The sequence below is a fragment of the Miscanthus floridulus genome, chromosome 15 (assembly GCF_019320115.1).
Source record: "Miscanthus floridulus cultivar M001 chromosome 15, ASM1932011v1, whole genome shotgun sequence".
In the NCBI taxonomy this organism is placed as follows: Eukaryota; Viridiplantae; Streptophyta; class Magnoliopsida; order Poales; family Poaceae; genus Miscanthus; species Miscanthus floridulus.
This window is the reverse complement of record NC_089594.1, coordinates 65,136,471-65,156,616: the sequence shown is the minus strand read 5'-3', so window position 1 is coordinate 65,156,616 and position 20,146 is coordinate 65,136,471. Positions and strand designations below refer to the sequence as shown.

General features: G+C 48.3%; 1 protein-coding gene across 2 annotated transcripts; it reads right to left on the bottom strand.

Annotated features, from left to right (window-relative positions):
* Positions 1–3,715: 3,715 nt before the first annotated feature.
* Positions 3,716–19,575, bottom strand: LOC136506614 (chaperone protein dnaJ 15). 2 transcript variants are annotated; one of them, XM_066501517.1, is made up of 13 exons: positions 19,491–19,575; positions 19,205–19,417; positions 18,909–19,053; positions 15,647–15,770; positions 7,296–7,378; positions 7,096–7,207; positions 6,919–7,023; positions 6,785–6,835; positions 5,653–5,742; positions 5,464–5,572; positions 5,225–5,373; positions 5,076–5,129; positions 3,716–4,199 (listed from the first exon to the last, which is right to left on the bottom strand). In XM_066501517.1, the coding sequence occupies exons 3-13, from the start codon at positions 19,037–19,039 to the stop codon at positions 3,981–3,983; spliced, it is 1,227 nt and encodes a 408-aa protein (XP_066357614.1). In that variant the 5' UTR covers positions 19,040–19,053; positions 19,205–19,417; positions 19,491–19,575; the 3' UTR covers positions 3,716–3,980. The 2 variants fall into 2 exon arrangements, with proteins under 2 accessions (XP_066357614.1, XP_066357613.1); XM_066501516.1 differs by lacking the exon at positions 19,491–19,575 and having other exon boundaries at positions 19,205–19,481.
* Between the last annotated feature and the right edge of the window lie 571 nt (positions 19,576–20,146).

Here is a 20,146-nt window from a genome sequence, read left to right as displayed (position 1 = left end):
AGTGATTCATTAGGTAATTAGAGTAGGTGCTTTGCAAAGTGCTTAGATTGATTAGACCACCGTTTATGTGCTTGCTCTAGGTTTAGGCCTAGTGTTTAGTGAGGTTTGCACACCTCTTATCACTCGGTGCTTGCGCGCACCATTGTTGTACATCGGAGGAGCTTGTAGTCTTACGAGATCACACCAACCGCGTTTGTAGTGTGGCCGCCACCGTGTACCGAAGGGAACAAGGCCCGCGGCGGTTCGGCTGAAAGCTTGATAGTGAAGATGGCAGGGTGCGGTCTGGGAGAGGCTTGCCGGAAGGCACACAAGAAACCTACTTGCGTATGGGGAAGGCCCGGGGCTATCCACGGAGTTACCCGACCGGGATCTTGGCCCTTGCATGGGATTCCTTGCGAAGGGCTCTAACAAGCACTAGGGGGAGCTTGCGTGCTTCTCGATACCTCGGTAAAAATACCGGAGTTGTCGACGGGAGTTTACATATCTCTACCTTACTCTTTAGCTTCCGCTTTTACATTGCAATCTTGGTTTGTTCTTTACTTTCCTAGCTTAGTGATAGACTAGTTGATAGGTTTGGAACCTAGGTTGCATAACTCCTTTTTACGGTAGAGATAGCAACACACTAGCAAAACCGTAGTTGCATATTTAGATAGTTTATATTTTGCATAGGTTTTTGTTAAGGATAGAAAAAGAGTTCATAGTTTAGAGTTAGAGTTTTAAGTTGCCTAAATCACCCCCCTCTTAAGCATCACGGTCCCTTACAGCGTCCTCCCCACGGATGGCGCCAACTGTCGGTGCGAAATGTAGCCAACAAGTAAATATTTATAGTTTTGTCGTGCGTTGTGATCGGATGTGGCCTAGCACTCAATGACATAGGATTTATGCTGGTTCAAGCAACGGTCCTTACGTCCAGTTGAGGTCGGTTGGTGACTTTATTCCTGAGCCTAGGTGTTCGAAGTTGGCTGTAGGGTTACAAACGAGTGAGGAATAAAGTGGGGGTGTAAAAGGCCCGATCAGACTCTAGTTCGAGTGGAAGAGAGTGACGGGGGCTCAAACGTATGCTAAGTATTGGAGCGTATGCTCTCTGTGTTCGAGCTTATCAGCTGTTGAGAGCGTGTAGACTATGTAGCTATCGAGTCGTCGAGTCCTTGAGTCCTCAGGTCGTCGAGTCCTTGGGTCGTCGTCTTTTAGGAGAGAGTGTATCCTCTTTTATAGTTGAAGGAGATGGCCTTACAAGTCAAAGAAAGAGAGAGAGAGAGAGATAGTATACGGGCACTACCTAGTCTTGTTGCCCACGCCATCAGGTACGGGATGGCCGCCACCATACTGTTTACACCGCCATCGCCTACCTTACTATTCATGCTCTGTTATATCTGGCAGGCTGCACAGTGTTTGCCTGGTACGGCAAACGATGACACCCACAATATTGTTTATGCTTTGACGCATCTAGCAGGCTGTACAGTGTTCACCTGGTACGCCAAACGATGGCGCCCACAATATTGTTTATGCTCTGACACGTCTGGTAGGCTGTACAGTGTTCGTCTGACATGGCCTGATGGCACCGTCCTGCAGGTGCGCAGGGCATGGCAGGGTACGGTCCTCGGTATTGAGGTTGACTTGAGCGTCGTACCTTATCTGCTTCGCCTGCTCCTTGGGCCCACACCGAGCAGGCGTCCCCGGTCGGTTATTCCCAGTCGTCCTCTACCATGTCGGTCAGGAAAGAGCAGCGAGCAGAGGTCCAATGTATCCTCGGTGGAGAAACAGGGTCGAAGTTGGACTGCGGTCCCACCATGGCCAGGCCTTCCGGTCGGGGCTCTGACCAGATCTCCTGGCTAGAGGTGTCGGTCGGGGACCGGATCGTGGTCTTGGCCTGTCATTGTGTATTGGGTTGGCCTAGGCGCGTGCTGTCGCTGCGCCGCCTGCTGGGCCAAGTTTTGTAGGGAAGCGGGTCCATTGGGGACCCCGAGTTTATGAACCCGACACATGCCTTTTGCCGAGTGTTTGCCTGTGTCGTCATCCATACTGCAAAGTGTGGTACAGGTTTGGTTTTGAGATCTGGAGCTATTCACAGTATGAGTATAATTTAGATGAAAATCAGTTTCTGTATATTTATGTAATCCAGGGTGCTTGTAACGTGTTGATGTACCCAACTATTATCTAATATAATTCTTCTTTCGTCGCAAAAAAAATCAAGGAGATAGGAAATCAGAGGGATAGCACACATGATACAGAATTATATCGATTTAGGTATGGGATACCATATGTCTAGTGAAGAATAATTCTCCTGTATACTATGTGCTCGGTTTATAGGAGTGTCGATGGGGCTGATTGCTAAGAGACAGAGATACTGATATAGAGGACAATGCCCTTCCTTATATAGTACAGGGGTAGAATTTATATCGAGGAATTCTGATCATATCCAACTATTTTCTAGTTATTACTAAGAATAGGAGCCAGGATCCGAGTGGATTTTCATGGAGTGTTCGGTTTGGGAAATCAACACATTCTATATGGAGTGATGCATCATGAGTTCATTCTTCAATAATGACTTCACTACTCATACTACTACTGATTATTAACTTTGTGAGAAGTGTGGTGGCGATGGATCAACTCATTCCAGTTCCGCAAACCAAACAAAAGCTAAATAGTGAGATTGATGATTGACTACTTTATTCCACAAATCATGCACCCTCTTATAGATTGATTAACTTCTAAGTATATCTAGTCTACGCCTTCCTGTTGAGTAGACGAGATATTCGTCCGATTTGAGCCTCTTATGTAGCATGCTCGGCCCAGCGTGTCCCAGTTGTGGATAGTTTCTCTTACGGTAAGGGTATCTAGGGCCCGTAACAACGACAACTACAATAATGGAATAAGTTTTTTTCTAGGTAAATGCTTCTTTCCAAACACGCTAGCAGAGACACTTGGGCATGCACGCACTAGGAAGACAAAAAAAAGCTCATTGTAGCCAAAGAGGCAGAGACGACGAGCTCACACATGAAGACCTCATCGGTGTTAGGGTTCAGGGCCTCGGAGGGTGTTATATGGCTATCAGCTTAGAAGGGGGACATTTGTGGAGGCCGACAGACTGATGATGGTGGCGGTCCAAGACAAAATGGGACAGGGCAATGGGAGAGGTCGGTTGAACAATACATGATGACATCATGAGCGTCATCAAAGCCCAAATTATGGCAAGGGAGAGGGAAGATAGACTAAGAGAAGGTGAGCGAGCAGGTTAAAGGGTATTATACATGGAACAAAGCAATAGAACAAGTTGAATACTCCCTCCGTCCTAAAATAAGTCTTCGCTCAGCAACCCTGAGAAGTTAAATGATTTCAACTTTGACCAAATATATACCAAAGAAAATGCCAATATTCATGATACAAGATAAGCATCAGTTAGATTAATCATGTCTTGTATTTTTATAAGAAACCTATTTCAAGATACAAATACTGATACTATTTTTTATAGATCTAGGCAGAGTTAAAATTGGTTAACTTCTCAAGATGTAAGATAGAGACTTTATTTTGAGAGAGAGGGAGTACGGCGCAGAGAACCACACGAACTGCACCAGCCAATGGGAACTGGGAACAAGTTCAGTGCCCACAGCAAATGCAGTGGCAGCTTTCCAGTCAAGCTTTATTATTTTAGTTAAAAAAACAGTGTAGTAGTCTTCGGCAAAAAAAAAATAGAAGGGCCAAACACCATTAAAAATGATAGAAGAAATTATAACAATGATAGAATAACTTGGTAGGCGATTGCACAAATTCGGATGTCGACGCAACTTTGCCTGAGGCATGGGGGTAATGAGGAGTCACTTAGGATAATACATGACAATAAAATGCTGTACCCAAAACTCCTATATGCTACAAAACTCCCAGAGAACTGGGAACTAAAAAGCTCATAAGGCATGAATACAATAGGGTTTCCAAAATGTACAACAAAGTGAAAACACATAACGCTTCTGGCGAAAGATTCATCAGGCTTTCTTGTCGGACCTATTAAGGTTTAGATTAAACCACTTCTTTTTGCCAGATTTGTCTGTGCCATCTACGCTACCATTCTCAGGGCTCTCGGGAATGCTCTGCTCGACGGTATACCTACTACTGCTACTACCGGCACCAACAGGGTTTACCAAAGTTCGCTCAGTTGTGAACGAGCAATGGATATTGTCCCTCTCTCTCAGCATATCATCAACCTGCAGATATTGTAACTCTTTAGCAACACATATAAACATTTGTTCAGTATCAAATCCAGAAAGGGCATAATTTGTCAATAGTCTTAAGAGAATGTTCTGACAAACGCTTATATCAAATGTCAGACAGACAACCTTCTTGTCAAGGTATACCCCCCATATTCAAGGTATTACAAAATTAATACGAGTTCATGACTATTAAACAGATTAACAAGTTAACACCCAATAATTACTCATATTCGAAAATTTATTTGCTCGTATTAAATGTTCAGCACTTTAGGTGAAGTAGCATATACCTACAAGGATCATCTTTACACAAACTTCAACCAGTTAATACAAATAGCCAACACTATCCGCAAAAAGTAACAGCAAGGACAAGGTGATATTATTTCCATGTTTCCATGCACTAGCTTTTATGCCTTAAGGAGGTGAAACGTTTGCTAAACACTTAAAGCAAAATTTGAGCTGTAAAAGCACTTGAATTATGCCTATCTGAACTCTTGTTAATGTTGATGTATAATACTCTTCTCTCTTATTTTGTGGCTCATGTAGGCCTATATTGTACTCTTGTTAATGTTAATGTATACTTGTAACCTAGACTGAGTGGAACTGGTTGTAAGGTCATTCTTCCCTAACAGTTATAGCAGCCTATCTATGTTTTAGTGCGACTTACCTCTAGTTTTATTGTTTGGACCCACAAACCACCATCAATGACATAGGCACTAACTATATGTACCATTATATAACTAAATATCTAATGCAGTCTGGGCATCTGGCACTAGGGTGACCCTCAATTACACTGGATTTTTTTAGGGCAGCAGGTACATATTATTTTGCCATAGAACATATCTTGACAGGGTGAGGGGCATATATGCATACCGCTTCTCTCTCTTGTGTATATCTGTTGGTGACTTCTTGAAACCGTGCCAAAGCCTGAAAGCCATATTAATAAGTCAATTCTTTCTTCAAATGCAGAAGCACACCTAAACACATATGATTAATCACAAAATGAAAATTTAGTGACCGACTTTTCTGTACTCGGTTTCAAATTGACGCAGATCATTTCGCTTTGCTAGAATTTTAGATTCTATTTCCTTCAGCCTCTCTGTTGTGTCTTCATAACTCTTTGCGCACATCGCTTCAATTATATAGCTAGCTGGCTTGAAAAAATTGTCACCTGCACAAATCAATTAGGATGGCTCAGGGCAAAGAAATGCCTCCAATACAGATAGAGAGTTAGACATGGGCAGACGGCAAGAATGCACACCATAGACAGCAAATATATGGGTTCCAGGTTTGAGAGCTGACACTTCGCAGGGTTGGAGGCCTTCCAACCTTTTAAAGAAGGCAGCTTCAGGATCTTTGGCCATTGCCAACTGTAGTTGTAAGAGAAAAAAAAATCTAAAAATCAGTTATGATACACAGAATAACTAACAGCACACAAAGAATTACATACCGCATTCACTGTTGAGTCCATACGGTACACCTGGAAATGCAAGAAATACATGCCTGCAGATGTCACCTTGCCAGTCTTTTGACTATCTTCCTGAAGGTCAAAGGGAAAGCTAAAGATGACATTAAACTAGAACTCTGAATGGAAGTCTTCTTTAAATTCTTATCCGAAATTGTACCAATAAACATACACAAAATAGAGAACTGGAGAATAATTGATCAAATAACAGCTATACCATTATCCAATTGTACTATAAAACCATGATCTTAGAAATATCAATGCAAAATTAGTAGCAGCACTAGAAAACAAAATTCCTTAGTGCTGCATAGTGTTATATTCTCAGTTCCTGTAGAACAATGTGCAATGTATATTGAATCCCAGAAGTTCAAAAGCATCTTTCATCTACCTCACCAAATAAGTAATTTTTTTCATCACATTTTTCACACAACACCCAGCAGACAAGAAATGTAAATGAAACGAAGAAAAAGATAGAGAAAATATCCCAAAGCCCTAAAACAAAAGCGGAAACAAGTAATCCATGTCACATCTATGAACAATGAAGACATATAAGACGAGTAATCAGTGCCTAAATCAGTGTCGTTCATTTGAGAAAATATTGAATTTTGTTCTTAAGTTAAATTCCTATGCCAATTGGATCAAGGATCACATCTGTCTTGAAATGTAAAACAGAAATCATAACATTACACCTGAAATGTGTTTAGAAAGTTGGCATAGTACATTAACACATCTAGAGGAAAGCAAACGATATGGGTGGTAGTAATTTTATTTTAATGACATGGTATTAGGCTATTAGCTTAGCTGGCTTGAAAATGGCAGGTTGTGTAGCACTTCTTTCCTTGAATGCAGTCTAAATGTATCAAAATTACATTGGTATAATGATAATGATGATAGAGGCTGCACGTTCTCTAAAAACCTATATTCAAGATTTCTTTCACTACAGTAAACTCTAGAGTTATCGATCTCTTTGTTATTAGAACATACATTCAGTTAAAATACACAGATCCACAAAATGGGGATTAAACGATATAATCTATAGTGGATGCCATCCTATTGAAAAATAATATACCAGTCTAACAAGGCATATCAACAATACAGTAGCACAATTAGAAATTACCTGCAAAGCAAGTCCATAACCTCCATTAACTTCTTGCTCGAAGTAAAGAAGCTGTGCATTAAACAAATAAGAAAATGAAGAAGGAACAAAAGAAAACAGCAAGGCTTTTTATGATGAAAAAATCAACCTCGTACCTTAAATTTACTTTGAGCAGGTGAAGTCACTCTGACGACTATTCCAGAATGAGCTTGTTCTTCACTTATTGTTACGCCAAAAAAATGAGCACATTGCTTGTCAACCTACAAATAAAAAAGGTATAAGATAACGACCACATTGTAGATGTTTCTCACAAGAACAGGTAGTATCAGAACCTTTCCCGTAGCTGATGTTCCAACAGGGAGTGGTCTCACTGTAACTGTGCCATTCATAGCCTCTTCCAGCACAGTAGGAGATATTGTGGTCTTGATGGGAACACCAAGCTTGCTATAAGTAGTTAAATTTATTAGTAAAGTGAAACTGTGGACCTTTGGTTACTTCTAGAAATAATAATTCTAACTGATTCCACAATTACCTAAAGAGTGCTGCAAACATTGTGTTTACAGTTCCAAGATTGGACAAATCAATTTCCATATCCATTCCTTCATTTTCTAATGCCTGACACAGGAAATGCAACGAGGGTCTCTCAAAACTTAATCTCAATTTCAATGAGATTTATCCCAATGCTAAATAATGGAAACACAGCAATCATGTAATTGTGGAATGCCATAATTAACTTATGCTTCCCTGATGGTCTAGTTTGAGAAAAAAAATTAGTCTCCAAACAACTGGTTACAATCATTACCAGGCATAATTTATCCCGAAATGAGATTTGGTCAGGTAAAAACAAGTAGCCTCAGTACCAATTTATCATTGTTGTGCTACACAAGGTTGCCATTGAGGCTCTGGCACGGCAAGATGCTTCTCAATCAATGACTAGAGTACTAGACAACTAAATAAGAATATATTACAAAGTTTTATTTAAGACAAGGCATGTGAAATTCAAGCCCATGGTCCAACCACTACCTATTTAGTATTTACCCTCCTCCCTCCACTCTCCATTGATCTTCAGCCTTACTTTCATATTTCTCAACTGTCACCATGTTTCCATCTCCTATCCATCTAACAAATGGCACACAATGGGCACCTCTGGCACTCTTTTGTTGCTCAATTTTCCCTCGCTTATCTTCACCTTGATGAGATCTACAAGAGTAGAAAATAGAAGCAGAAGCAGGGCTTTCTTTACCAGACTTGCCCACAAACAGATACACATATGACAACTGGTGACTGATGTCGGCTAGGCTTTACTTCCGACTTACACTATTCCTAAGCCTCAAGTGAAATGTAGAATTTTATAAATCCAATGAAAGGTGGATTTATTAGAGACAATTTTCAACTGCCATGAACTGGTGCTAACATTTCCCATTATCAACCTAGTAATTACAACTACATAGATAATATTTGCATCTCCCTGTGTAACATTTCATCACATACGTTCGAGGAAAAAAAACATTTCATCACATAAAAAGACAAAAAAAAGTAATTAATTTACACAAAGAATCATTGATGGACCCAAGAAATTCATAATGTTATACAAAACTAGTCGGGTCCCCGCGCAGTTGCCGCGGGACGTCAATTGTAGTTGTATACACTTAAAGTGAAGAACATGAGAAGTAGCATAAATGTGAAATAAATGAGGTACAGTTTTAGGGGACATCTATTGGTTGTGAACAATTATTGTTATCTGTTCTCGATCACCGATGCGGGATTATTGTCGCACGCTGAAATGTAGCGAGCTATCCCGCGTTAGGTGCGGGGTGGTTTCTCTCTAAATTTTAAGTGTAAATGGCATAGGAAAATGTAATGTTTAACTGTTGTACCATGTAGAAGATCTGTTCGTAACTAATCTAAGTGTCGAACATGCTTATTGTTCACCTGATAGGTAAGCAAGAGGCAAAAAAGGTGTTGCTACAGTAGCCACTGAGACTGATTATCAGTGGGGATTATTGTGCAATGCTTTTCACCTGATAGGTAAAGAAGAGCTAAAAGTAGGTGTTTGCTACAGTAGCCAGTGACATGATTATCGGTGGGGATTATTGTGCAACGCTTCACCATAGCAAGTTACCCCACGTTTCTCTGTGTGATGGTTTCTCTTACGTTTAAGTATAAGTTGCATAGGAAAATGTAGGGCTTAATTGTTGTACAATGTAAAATATCTCTTCGCACTGTTATCTAATTTAAGAACGTGTGTTTCTACATCAGTGGGTGGTAAACTGTGTTGAGAATTAATGTGGAACACAGATGAGGAAAGAATAAGGAGAAGAAAAAAAATGGATGGATGTGAACAGTGTTAGTCGCTGAATTCTCACTCTTGGTAGTAGGAGAATTCTTACTCTCATCGAGAGAGGATGACACTAGGAGTTGGGGCAATTTTCTTGTCTATTTCTCACACAAACTCACACAAATGCCATACCAACCTGAGGGGTTGGGGTTACATATTTATAGGCTGCTAGCCAACCAAGATGCTAGTCTAAGATGCTAGTCTAATATGCTAATATGCTGTCCTCTAGTCTCTAATGCTGTCTTAAGATGCTGTCCAGTCAAGATGCTGCTGTCCTCCAGTCCCTACTGTCCTCCAGTCAAGAATGCTGGGCAGCAAGACCACCATGCTGTTGTAGCCCCACAAAGACTGCTGCAGCCCCACAAAGACCACAGAGACTTATCCATCATTCTCCCCTTAAGTCTTGTGCGTCGTCTTGTGGGAAAGTTGAACCATCCCAGTCCTGGAGCAGAGCTCAAGGAACTTGATCCTCCCAAGGGGCTTGGTGAGCAGGTTCGCAAGCTGGTCCTTGGTGTTGATGTAGCTCGCCTTGATGCTCCCTTCCTCCAAACAGCCTCGGATGAAGTGGTACCTCACCCCGATGTGCTTGTTGCGTTCATGGAACACGGGGTTCTTTGCCAGGGCTAGAGCGGACTTGCTGTCCACCCTGAGCTCCACCGCTCTAGTGTCTCTGCCGAGGAGATCACCGAGCAGTCGAGCGAGCCAGAGCGCCTGAGTCGAAGCGGTGGAGGCCGCTATGTACTCGGCCTCGTAGCTGGACAGGGCCACCACCTGCTGCTTGACCGACTGCCAGCTCACGAGGCACTTGCCGAGGAAGAAGAGGATCCCGCTCGTGCTCTTGCTGGTGTCGATGTCGTCGGCGTGGTCGCTGTCGCTATACCCGACGAAGTGTGCCGCCCCAGGGCACCTAGGGTAGTAGAGGCCGTGGTCGAGAGTCCCCGCAACGTAGCGGATGATCCTCTTCACAGCCTGCTGGTGATCCGTCGTCAGTCGCTGCATGAACCGACTAACGTAGCCGACGGAGAATGCCAAGTCCGGCCGTGTGTGGGCGAGGTAGCGAAGGCTCCCCACAAGACGCCGGTACTGCATAGCGTCCACCTCCTCCGTCGTGCTGTCGCGGCTCAGCTTCAGCCTCTCTTCCATCGGAGTGAGAGCTGGGTTGCAGTCGGTGAGCCCAGCTAGCTCAACGAGGCGCTTGGCGTAGGCGGTCTGTCGAAGCGTGATCCCGGAGTCACCCTGGTGCACCTCGATTCCCAGGTAGAAGGAGAGAGGCCCCAGGTCACTCATCTGGAAGGTGGCCTTCATCTCTTCCTTGAATGCCGCCACCTCCGCATCCTTGGTGCCGGTGATCACCAAGTCGTCGACGTAGACACCCACCAGCAGGGCATTTCCTCCATTGCCCCGTCGGTAGATGGCCGCCTCGTGCAGGGCTTTGCTCGAAGCCCATCCCCTTTAGCGTGGAATCCAGCTTGGCATTCCACGCCCTCGGTGCCTGCCGCAAGCCATAGAGGGCCTTAGCGCAGGCGGAGCACCTTGCCCTCCTTGCCGGGGATCGCAAATCCCGGCGGCTGGTGCACGTAGACCTCCTCCTTCAAGTCGCCGTTAAGGAACGCCGACTTGACGTCCATGTGATGAACACGCCAGCCCTCCTGGGCAGCTAGCGCAAGGAGGAGTCGCACGGACTCCATCCGTGCCACGGGAGCAAAGGCGTCGTCGAAGTCGACCCCCTCCTGCTGCACGAAACCTCGTGCCACCAAGCGAGCCTTGTGCTTGACGATGGCGCCGGCTTCATCCCTCTTCAGCTTGTACACCCACTTAAGGGTGATCGCGCGGTGACCACGAGGAAGGTCAGCAAGCTCCCAGGTGCGGTTGTTCTCAACCGCATCCATCTCCAACTGCATCGCGGCGCGCCATGCCGCGTGTCTCTCGGCCTCTGCAAACGACCGAGGCTCGCCGTCGTCACACGCAAGGTGCAACTGCGCCTCCAGGTCGTGAGGCACCGGTCCCGGCACCGGCTGGTCGCCGAGAAGGTTCTCCATCGTACGGTACCAGCAACGGCTCGCCAGTCGTGGTACGCGTCGATGCGCTCCTCGTCGTGAGAGAGCGGAGTAGCGAGCTCAACCAGGGCTGTGCTCGACACGAACTGGTGTTGGAGTAGACTGTGCCCGGAAAGGTGCCTGTCAGGTGCTGGAGTGCGTGGCGATTGCCGGCTGTGGTGGAGCCGGCGAAGGACTCATCGCAAGCCGAGGTCCTGGCTGGAGAGCGTGGTGCTGTTGGAGTAGCAGGCGCCGGGGTCGGTGGAGGCTCGGGACTGGGGTAGACGCGCTCGCCGAAGAAGAGCTGCCTACTCCCCCAGCTCCCTCTGAAGTGGACGTACTCGACAGTGAAGTCGTCGTACGTCGGAGCCGAGCCGTCGTCCACCGCCTTGTCCCACGCCCATCCTCGCCCTTCGTCGAACACAACGTCGCGCGCCGTGCGCACACGCTGTGTCTTCGGGTCGAGGATGCGGTAGGCCTTCGAGCCCTCCGCGTAGCCGATGAACACTCCCGGAGTGCTCCTGTCAGTCGAGCTTGCTGATGTGGCCAAGCTCCTTGGCGAACGCGAGGCAGCCGAAGACCCGCAAGTGGGAGACCGCCGGCTTGCGCCCATGCCAAGCCTCGTACGGCGTCCTGCCGTCGAGCGCCTTGGTAGGCGAGCGGTTGAGGATGTAGACGGCCGACACCACCGCCTCTCCCCAGAAGACAGCCGGCATCCCCCTCTGCTTGAGAAGGGCCCGAGCCATCCCCACAACCGTCTGGTTGCGTCCGCTCGACGACGCCGTTCTGCTGCGGGCTGTACGGCGCGGAGTAGTGGCGCTGAATGCCCTCATCAGCGCAGTACGACGCGAATTCAGCCGCCGTGAATTCGCCGCCGTTGTCGGTGCGCAGCACGCGCAGCTTGCGGCCGCACTCCGCCTCCGCAGCAGCCTGCGCGCGCCTGATGGCGTCCGCAGCCTCTCCCTTGCTGTCGAGGACCATCACCCACATGTAGCGGGAGAGGTCGTCGACGAGCAGCAGGAAGTAGCGTCGTCCTCCCGGTGTGGCCGGTGTCACCAGGGCCACACAAGTCCCCGTGCACGAGCTCGAGCCTCTCCTTGGCTCGAAAGCTCGCCCGCTGGGAAAAGGGGAGTCGCCTCTGCTTCGTCAACACGCAGACGTCGCAGAGCTGCTCCACATGGTCGAGGCACGGCAGGCCTCGCACCATCTCCAGTGGCACTGAGCCGCTTCAGGGCCTCGAAGTGAAGGTGCCCGAAACGCTCGTGCCACTGCCACGCCTCGTCGTCCCGACGAGCAGCGAGACAGAGGGGTTGTGCCACCTGCACGTTAAGGACGTAGAGTCGATTTGCGCTTCTGGATACCTTGGCGAGAAGGCGACGACGGCGATCCCAAATCCTCATGACTCCATCCTCAACCACCACGCGCGAACCGTTCTCATCCAGCTGTCCCAAGCTGATGATGGAGTTTCCTCAACGCGGGGATGTAGTAGACTCCGGTGAGCAGCCTGTGCTCACCAGACACGGTGGTTAAGATGACTGGAGCCGACGCCCTTGATCTCCACGCCGGAGGCATCCCCAAACTTGACGGAGCCTCGGACGCTAGAGTCAAGCTCGATGAAGAACTCCCGTCGACCGGTCATGTGATGGGTGGCGCCAGGTGTCGAGGACACCACCCTGTCAGTCTTGTCGTTGCCGGAGCTGTCGCCGAGGAGGGCGTGTGCTTTTGGCTCGTCAAGGTGGAGGAGAGCCGCTGCGGCCGGTGCCGCTGGAGGTAGCTCGATGCTGGCATGTGCCATGAACAGAGCCGGCTCCTCCTCCTCAGCCTGTGCGACGTGGGCCTAGCCGCGTCGTGGCTGTCGACAGTCCTTGGCCCAATGGCCAAGCTGGCCGCAGTTGCGGCAGGTGTCGTCTCGTGCCGGCTTGTGCCTGCCGGCGGCGCCGCCCTGGGCGCCTCCGCGGGCATCACCCTCGGCACGTCCTCGCGCCCCGGCCTGGGCGTCTCTACGCGCCCTGCGCGGCTTGCCACGCTTGCGGCCGCCTGTCGCGGAAGAAGGCTCCCCCTTCCTTCCGGTCACCTTGGCTGGCAAGCCACTGCTCCCGAGTGAGAAGGAGCTTCCCGCCAGTGGTGATGGGCCCCGAGAGGAGCCTGTGGCTCATCGCTGTCGACGACCTTGAGGCGACCTATCGCCTCCTCGATCGACATTGTGGAGAGATCCAGCAGGAGACTCGATCGAGCGAGCCATCTGCTTGTACTTCTCGGGGACGCAGCGAAGAGCTTTTCGACAGCTCTCTCCTCGCAGTAGGTGTCATCGCCGAACTGCACCATCTTCTGCAACAGAGTGTTGAGACGGAGAGCAAAGTCATCAACGTCCTCACCTGGCTTGAAGGCCAGGTTCTCCCACTCCTTGCGAAGTGCCTGCAGTGTGGACTTGCGGGCGCGGTCGCTGCCGATGCGTGCCGCAGCGATGGCGTCCCAAGCCTCCTTGGCAGTCCGCTTGTTGGTAAGCTGAGAACTGCATCTCGGGCGGGACTGACAGCGATGAGAGGCATCCAGCGCCCGTCGATCCTAGGTCGTAGTCGACGTCGCCTATACCGGACTGCCTCCCACATGTGCCGCACCTGGAGCTTTACCCTCATCACCGTAGCCCACTCGACGTAGTTGGTCTTGGTGAGGGTAGGCCACCCACCGCCGGGGCCGACGTCCCTGACAACAGCCTGGAGACCGTGGTAACCACTGGTACCGATCCGAGGGAGAGAGAGCCACAGCTGCCTGTGAAGGTCCGCGCTCTCCATCGACCCGTCCGCCACCGTTGCCGTGCGCGCCTCCTCCAGGAGCACCGCCGCCGTGCCCGCCTCCTCCAGGAGCGCCGCCAGCGCGTCCGCGCCTGTCTGGGCTGCCGCCACGCTCGTGGACGTGCACAGCTGCCCCAGGAGCGCCACCGTCGTGCGCGCCTCCACAAGGAGCGCCGCCAGCGCGTCCGCGCCTGTCTAGGCTGCCGCCACGCTCGTGGACGTGCGCGGCTGCCCCAGGAGCGCCACCGCCGTGCGCGCCTCCACCAGGAACGCCGCCAGTGCGTCCGCGCCTGTTTGGGCTGCCGCCACGCTCGTGGGCGTGCGCGGCTGCCCACTGCGCCGCCCGCGCTCGCGTTACCTCTCTCTCTAGCAGCTCGAGGTCCGCGTCGGCACTGTCGTCAGCACAAACGGAGCTGCTGACGCTGCCGCGCAGAAACTCGACCTCCACTGCCACCGCACGCGCTGCATCCGCCGCCGCCGCTGCTTCCGCCTCCGCTCTGGCTGCTGCCAGCTCCGCCGCTGCCAGCCTCGACGCCCTTGCCGCCGCTCGCTCGCGTTCCTCTGCCGCGACAAGTTCGGCCTCCTGCCGACGCCGCGTGCTCGAGGCGACCGAGCGCTGAGACTGCCCTGCGGACATGACGCGCTACCGGGGGGCTGCTGCGTGGGGAGAGGGCTGCTTCAGACGAGCTGGGAGAGGAGTGAACAGGAGCGGCCGGAGGAGCTGCTGCTGCCAACAGCTGGGGCTGTTGTGGGGCTGGGAGAGAAGATGAGCAAGAGATGCTCAGGCTACAGGATAATACGACTCTGATACCAGTTGTTAGTCGCTGAATTCTTACTCTTGGTAGTAGGAGAATTCTTACTCTCATCGAGAAAGGATGACACTAGGAGTTGAGACAATTTCTTGTCTATTTCTCACACAAACTCACACAAATGCCATACCAACCTGAGGGGTTGGGGTTACATATTTATAGGCTGCTAGCCAGCCAAGCATATGCCAAGATGCTAGTCTAAGATGCTAGTCTAAGATGCTAATATGCTGTCCTAGCTAAGATACTGTCCTCTAGTCTAAGATGATGTCCTAAAAACAGAAAACAGCCACAAGGACCATGTGAGCAGCACAGCCCCACAAAGACCAGCCACACATGAGACTTATCCATCAAACAGTGCGGTAGTAGGTAAAATAGAAGGCTGTGAACAGTGTGGCAGTAGGTGGGCATCCTCCCTTTTTTTTTTGACAACATGGGCATTCGCCTTTGAAGCTGAGAAAAGAAAAGGGAAATAGAAGACGTAGGGCCTTTGAAGCTGAGAAAAAAAGGGGGAAATATAAGACGTAGGGCTGAGCAAAAGAAAAAAGGAAAGCGGAAAGTAAATGACTACACGACATGGTGAACAGTGTAACAGTAGATGCAATCCGTACATCTATAGGTGTATATATTCTTATTGATAGATCTTTCTGCTAACAAAACATGCTTGAAGAGTTTGGGTACCCAAGGATGCTGGGGTCTATCTAAAACAATGCTGACTAAGTAAATCTCAATTTTGTTGACACATTTGGGGCTAAAATAACAGTTGAAACAAGGGGTATAGCATCTAGCAACTTTTGTCCAACAGATCTAAAAATGTAAGGCCACAGAAGCATTAGAGAGAAAACAAAATAGTCCTGAAAAAAAAATAAGTGCAGCATTGTATGGTAGATTCAACGAATATAGAACAGCACCTCAAAACCAGCAGTATCATACTGCCTCCTTTTCTCAGGATCTGACAAGATGCTATAAGAATATGCAACTTCTTTGAAGAGTTCTGATGCTTCTGGGTTGCTAGCATTCTTGTCAGGGTGGTACCTATCAACAAAGATAAGAATTGTGATGATCAATCTACAGTAGCCAATAGGGTAGGGATCCATCAACGCTACATGGTGCAAGCATATAGCAAGAACTATGCAAATAGAAGAGATAATTCCCTAATAAGATGGATGCAATGGAATGACATTATCTGATGTTTTAAGACCATGGAACTACATCATAGCTGGATGCATAATCATATCACCACAAAGGGACAGTAGCATTAAAGGGCACGTTTGGTTCATTGGCTAGTTTTTCTTCGCCTCGCCCACATGAGCAAGGCTTGCCTTGCTGGTTCAGGAGAGCTAAAATCACTCTGCTGAGCAAGCAAACCAAAACTCGCCAGCACAGGCCTCGAGACATTCTTGCCCATCACCAAACGATCATTCCCATTGATTTCCTCACTCAGCGAGGCAAAGCGACATGTCGAGCAAGAACCAAGCATCCCAATCGAGGTGTGGAGATGCCTCGGGGACATAGCTATAGTATGGCTAACCAAGCTGTTCAACCATATTTTTCGATCGAACAAGATGCCTGACGAGTGGAGAAGTATATTGGTACCAATCTACAAGAATAAAGGGGATATTCAAAGTTGTACTAATTATCCGGGGAATTAAGTTGATGAGCCATACTATGAAGCTATGGGAGAGAGTTATCGAGCATCGCTTGAGAGCAATAACGCAGGTCTCTATGAACCAATTTGGTTTTGTGCCCGGAAGGTCAACCATGGAGGCCATTTTCTTAATAAGACAAGTTATGGAGCGGTATAGGGAGAAGAAAAAGGACCTACACATGGTTTTTATTGACTTGGAGAAGGCTTATGATAAAATACCAAGGAATGTTATGTGGTGGGCTTTGGACAAACATAAAGTCCCAACGAAGTACGTCAGGCTCGTTAAGGACATGTACAACAATGTTGTGACTAGTGTTCGAACAAGTGATGGAGACACGGATGACTTCCCGATTAGGATAGGACTACATCAAGGATCAGCTTTGAGCCCTTATCTGTTTGCCTTAGTGATGGATGAGGTCACAAGGGACATACAAGGAGACATCCCTTGGTGTATGCTTTTCGCGGACGATGTAGTGCTAGTTGATGAAAGCCGGACATGAGTGAATCAGAAACTAGAGTTATGGCGGAAGACTTTGGAGTCCAAAGGTTTTAGACTCAGTAGAACTAAAACTGAGTATATGAGATGTGACTTCGGCACTACTACTCGGGAGGAGGAAGATATTAGTTTGGAAGGTCAAATAGTGCCTAGTTTGATATTTAGGATCAATGCTACAGAGAGACGGGGATATTGATGAAGATGTTAGCCATAGAATCAAAGAAGGATGGATGAAGTGGCGCCAAGCATCTAGTGTCCTATGTGACAAAAGGGTACCACAGAAGCTAAAAGGTAAGTTTTATAGGACGACGATTAGACCTGCTATGTTGTATGGTGCAGAATGTTGGCCTACGAAAAGACGACATGTTCAACAGATAAGTGTCGCGGAAATGCGTATGTTGCGTTGGATTTGCGGTCATACAAGAAGGGATTGAGTTCGGAACGATGATATATGTGATAGATTAGGGGTAACACCAATTGAAGAAAAGCTTGTCCAACACCGGTTGAGATGGTTTGGACATGTCCAACATAGACCTCCAGAGGCACCGGTGCGTAGTGGAATCCTAAGCCAGGATAGTAACGTGAAGAGAGGCAGAGGAAGACCGAAGTTGACTTAGGTAGAGGCAATAAAAGGAGACTTGAAATGATGGAATATACCCAAAGACTTAGCCTTAGATAGGAGTGCTTGGAAAACAGCTATTCACGTGCCTGAACCTTGATGGCTTCTGCTGGGTTTCAACTCTAGTCTACCCCAACTTGTTTGGGACTTAAAGGCTTTGTTGTTGTTGTTGTTGTTGTATGCACAACATATATGAGAGGGCAATGTTCTACAAAAAGGTCTACTCACATGTACACATAACAGATTATGGGCCCGTTTGGATGGGCTTATTTCAGCCGCTAAAATAAGCTGAAGCCCATCCAAACACCTCAGCTTATAGCCATTTCGAACTATCCAACCACCCAGCTTATAAAAAGCTATAGGCTGGATTCTCTCAGCTATTACAGCTTATAAAAATTTGGGGTCATCAAGTACACAAAACACCAAGCATTTAAAAGATTTAAGTGGTTATAGATACATGTGTTCACTCCATCCCATTAGTTTCACCACAACCACTCTCCTCTCATGTGAAGGGTCACAAAGTGCACAGTGGTGTGGGAGCGACTGTGATGCAGAGCAGAAGAAAAATGCTTGACGATTTCGTCAATTTGGTTGACTGGCTTTGGTGGTAAATCGATTTCTAAGTTGATCTGAAAATATAAGTCCATTTACTGCTGCTACCTATAATTTTTTTACGCTTTGTAGTTTATGGAATGATTGCTATTGTCTGGAATGTAAATGAGTATACATATATAGATCCAACATTTAACAAAAAGCATCAGTTACAATGGCCATTATCATACACTCTCAACATGGTGTGAACAGCAAGTGAATAGCGATTACTAAGGTTTATTAGGAGCACGGATAGACAAGATATTCACAGTGATTCCTATTGCACTCTGTGGAGCAGTAACACTTCTGTTTGCAATTCTTTTCATGTTGTATATTCTATCTAGAATGATAACAGGCATAACTAAACCAGTACATGCATTTTTTTCATACAAATGCCACGTGACTTTCCCTGTTCCGAACTGCCAACTAACCCAGATACTGTAGGGCCTGTTTAATAGAGCTCCTCCGGCTCGAGATTCTCTGTGGGATGTGATTCTTTGGCCGAAAGTGATTCTCTATTAAGATAAATTCTAAATAAAAAGTGATTCTGTGTGGAAAGAGAATTAGGAGAAGGGTTCTTTTTTTTCAGTTCCTAGCATTCTAGTTTATTTCCAACAATCACTTCAGAGAGAACCCACTTCTCACTAACATATTGTTTAGCAGAGCTCTTCCTTGATTTAGCCTGGAAGCTGCTCTATGAGCTATGCCAAACAGGCCCTATGGTAAACTAATGGAGTAGTAGCATCTGGGTTTTCCTCTCTTCCACTACAACATAAATCAAAGCAGCATAGCAAACGAAAATGACCACTGAGACCGTACTTGAGTGCGAGCTTGCGGTAGGCGGACTTGATCTCCTGGTCGGAGGAATCCCTGGGCACGCTGAGCACCTCGTAGGGGTCCCGACGCACTGCCGGGGCAGACGGCCCCTCCATCTTCCCCGACGACGACATCCCGGAACAAAACCCTAGCAGATGTAATAACAAATAAAAAGTTTAGAAAATAATGCATCCGATCCCAACGGCCGGCGGCTGGACCATGTAACGGAGCCCGGCGGCCGGTGCCCAGTACCCGGCGCCCGACGGCTACACCAGCAGGTCCTCTGCCGGCGGATCTACCTTATCAAGGGGCCTGGCGGCTCCAACTCTCCCCGGCGACCGACGGCTCGACCTCCTCCCGGCGGCTCGCAGCAGGGATGCGAAAGGGAGCGCCGGGAGCTTGGGCCGTCCTCGCAGGATCCGGAGGAGGCGCGCTCGGCTGGGAGCACCAAGCACCGGCAGAGGCGGCACCAGTCCGTCTCTGTCACGCCTGGGAAGGAGAGGCGCCTGGGCCTGGGAAAAGGAAGGAGTAGCAGGTCTCTGTAATTTTTGCCGAGTTGGGACGGGAGGTGAAATTTTTCCTCACCTCGGCGCGGGCGCGAGCAGATCTCGCCGCGTCCTCCTCTACGTAGGTGGGCGAGACGGAGACGGCAACGGGCAACGAGGCAGGAGAGCAGGAGAGGCTGAGGCAGAGAGAGCCTGGGCAAATTTTACTGAGAACCGAATCGAATTTATTGAGAACCAAAATTTGTTCGGTTAATTCGGTTTCTCCCCTCGAGTAACCAAACTACCGAGGAACCGAACTCCCACCTCCCGGAGACCCGGAGTCCTGGCGCCCCCTGCGATGGCCGACCTCCCGCGGCGCCGCATCCCCGCCAAGAGTCCGGCGCGCCCTCCAGAGTCACTGATTTTTTGGAAGTCGGAGTTGTTCGGTTAGTTCGGCTCGGAACCGAACCGAACTAACCGAAGCCGAACTTCGTCGGTACCGATTTTTTAGAAGAATCGATCGGTACCGACTTTCCTGGGAACCGAGGAACCGAAGATTTGGTTCGGTTCGGTTCGGTTCGGTAGTACCGAATGCCCAGGGCTAGCTGAGGGGGAGCAACATCACAAGAAAGATGGCAATGAACCCCAATCTCGATTACCGTGGGGAACTCAGGCCTCGAATTTTTTTAACTCTGCTCCTTAATTTTCTAGGAAAGTCATTCTACTTAGAATTTGCTTGGGACTATACGTAGAGCA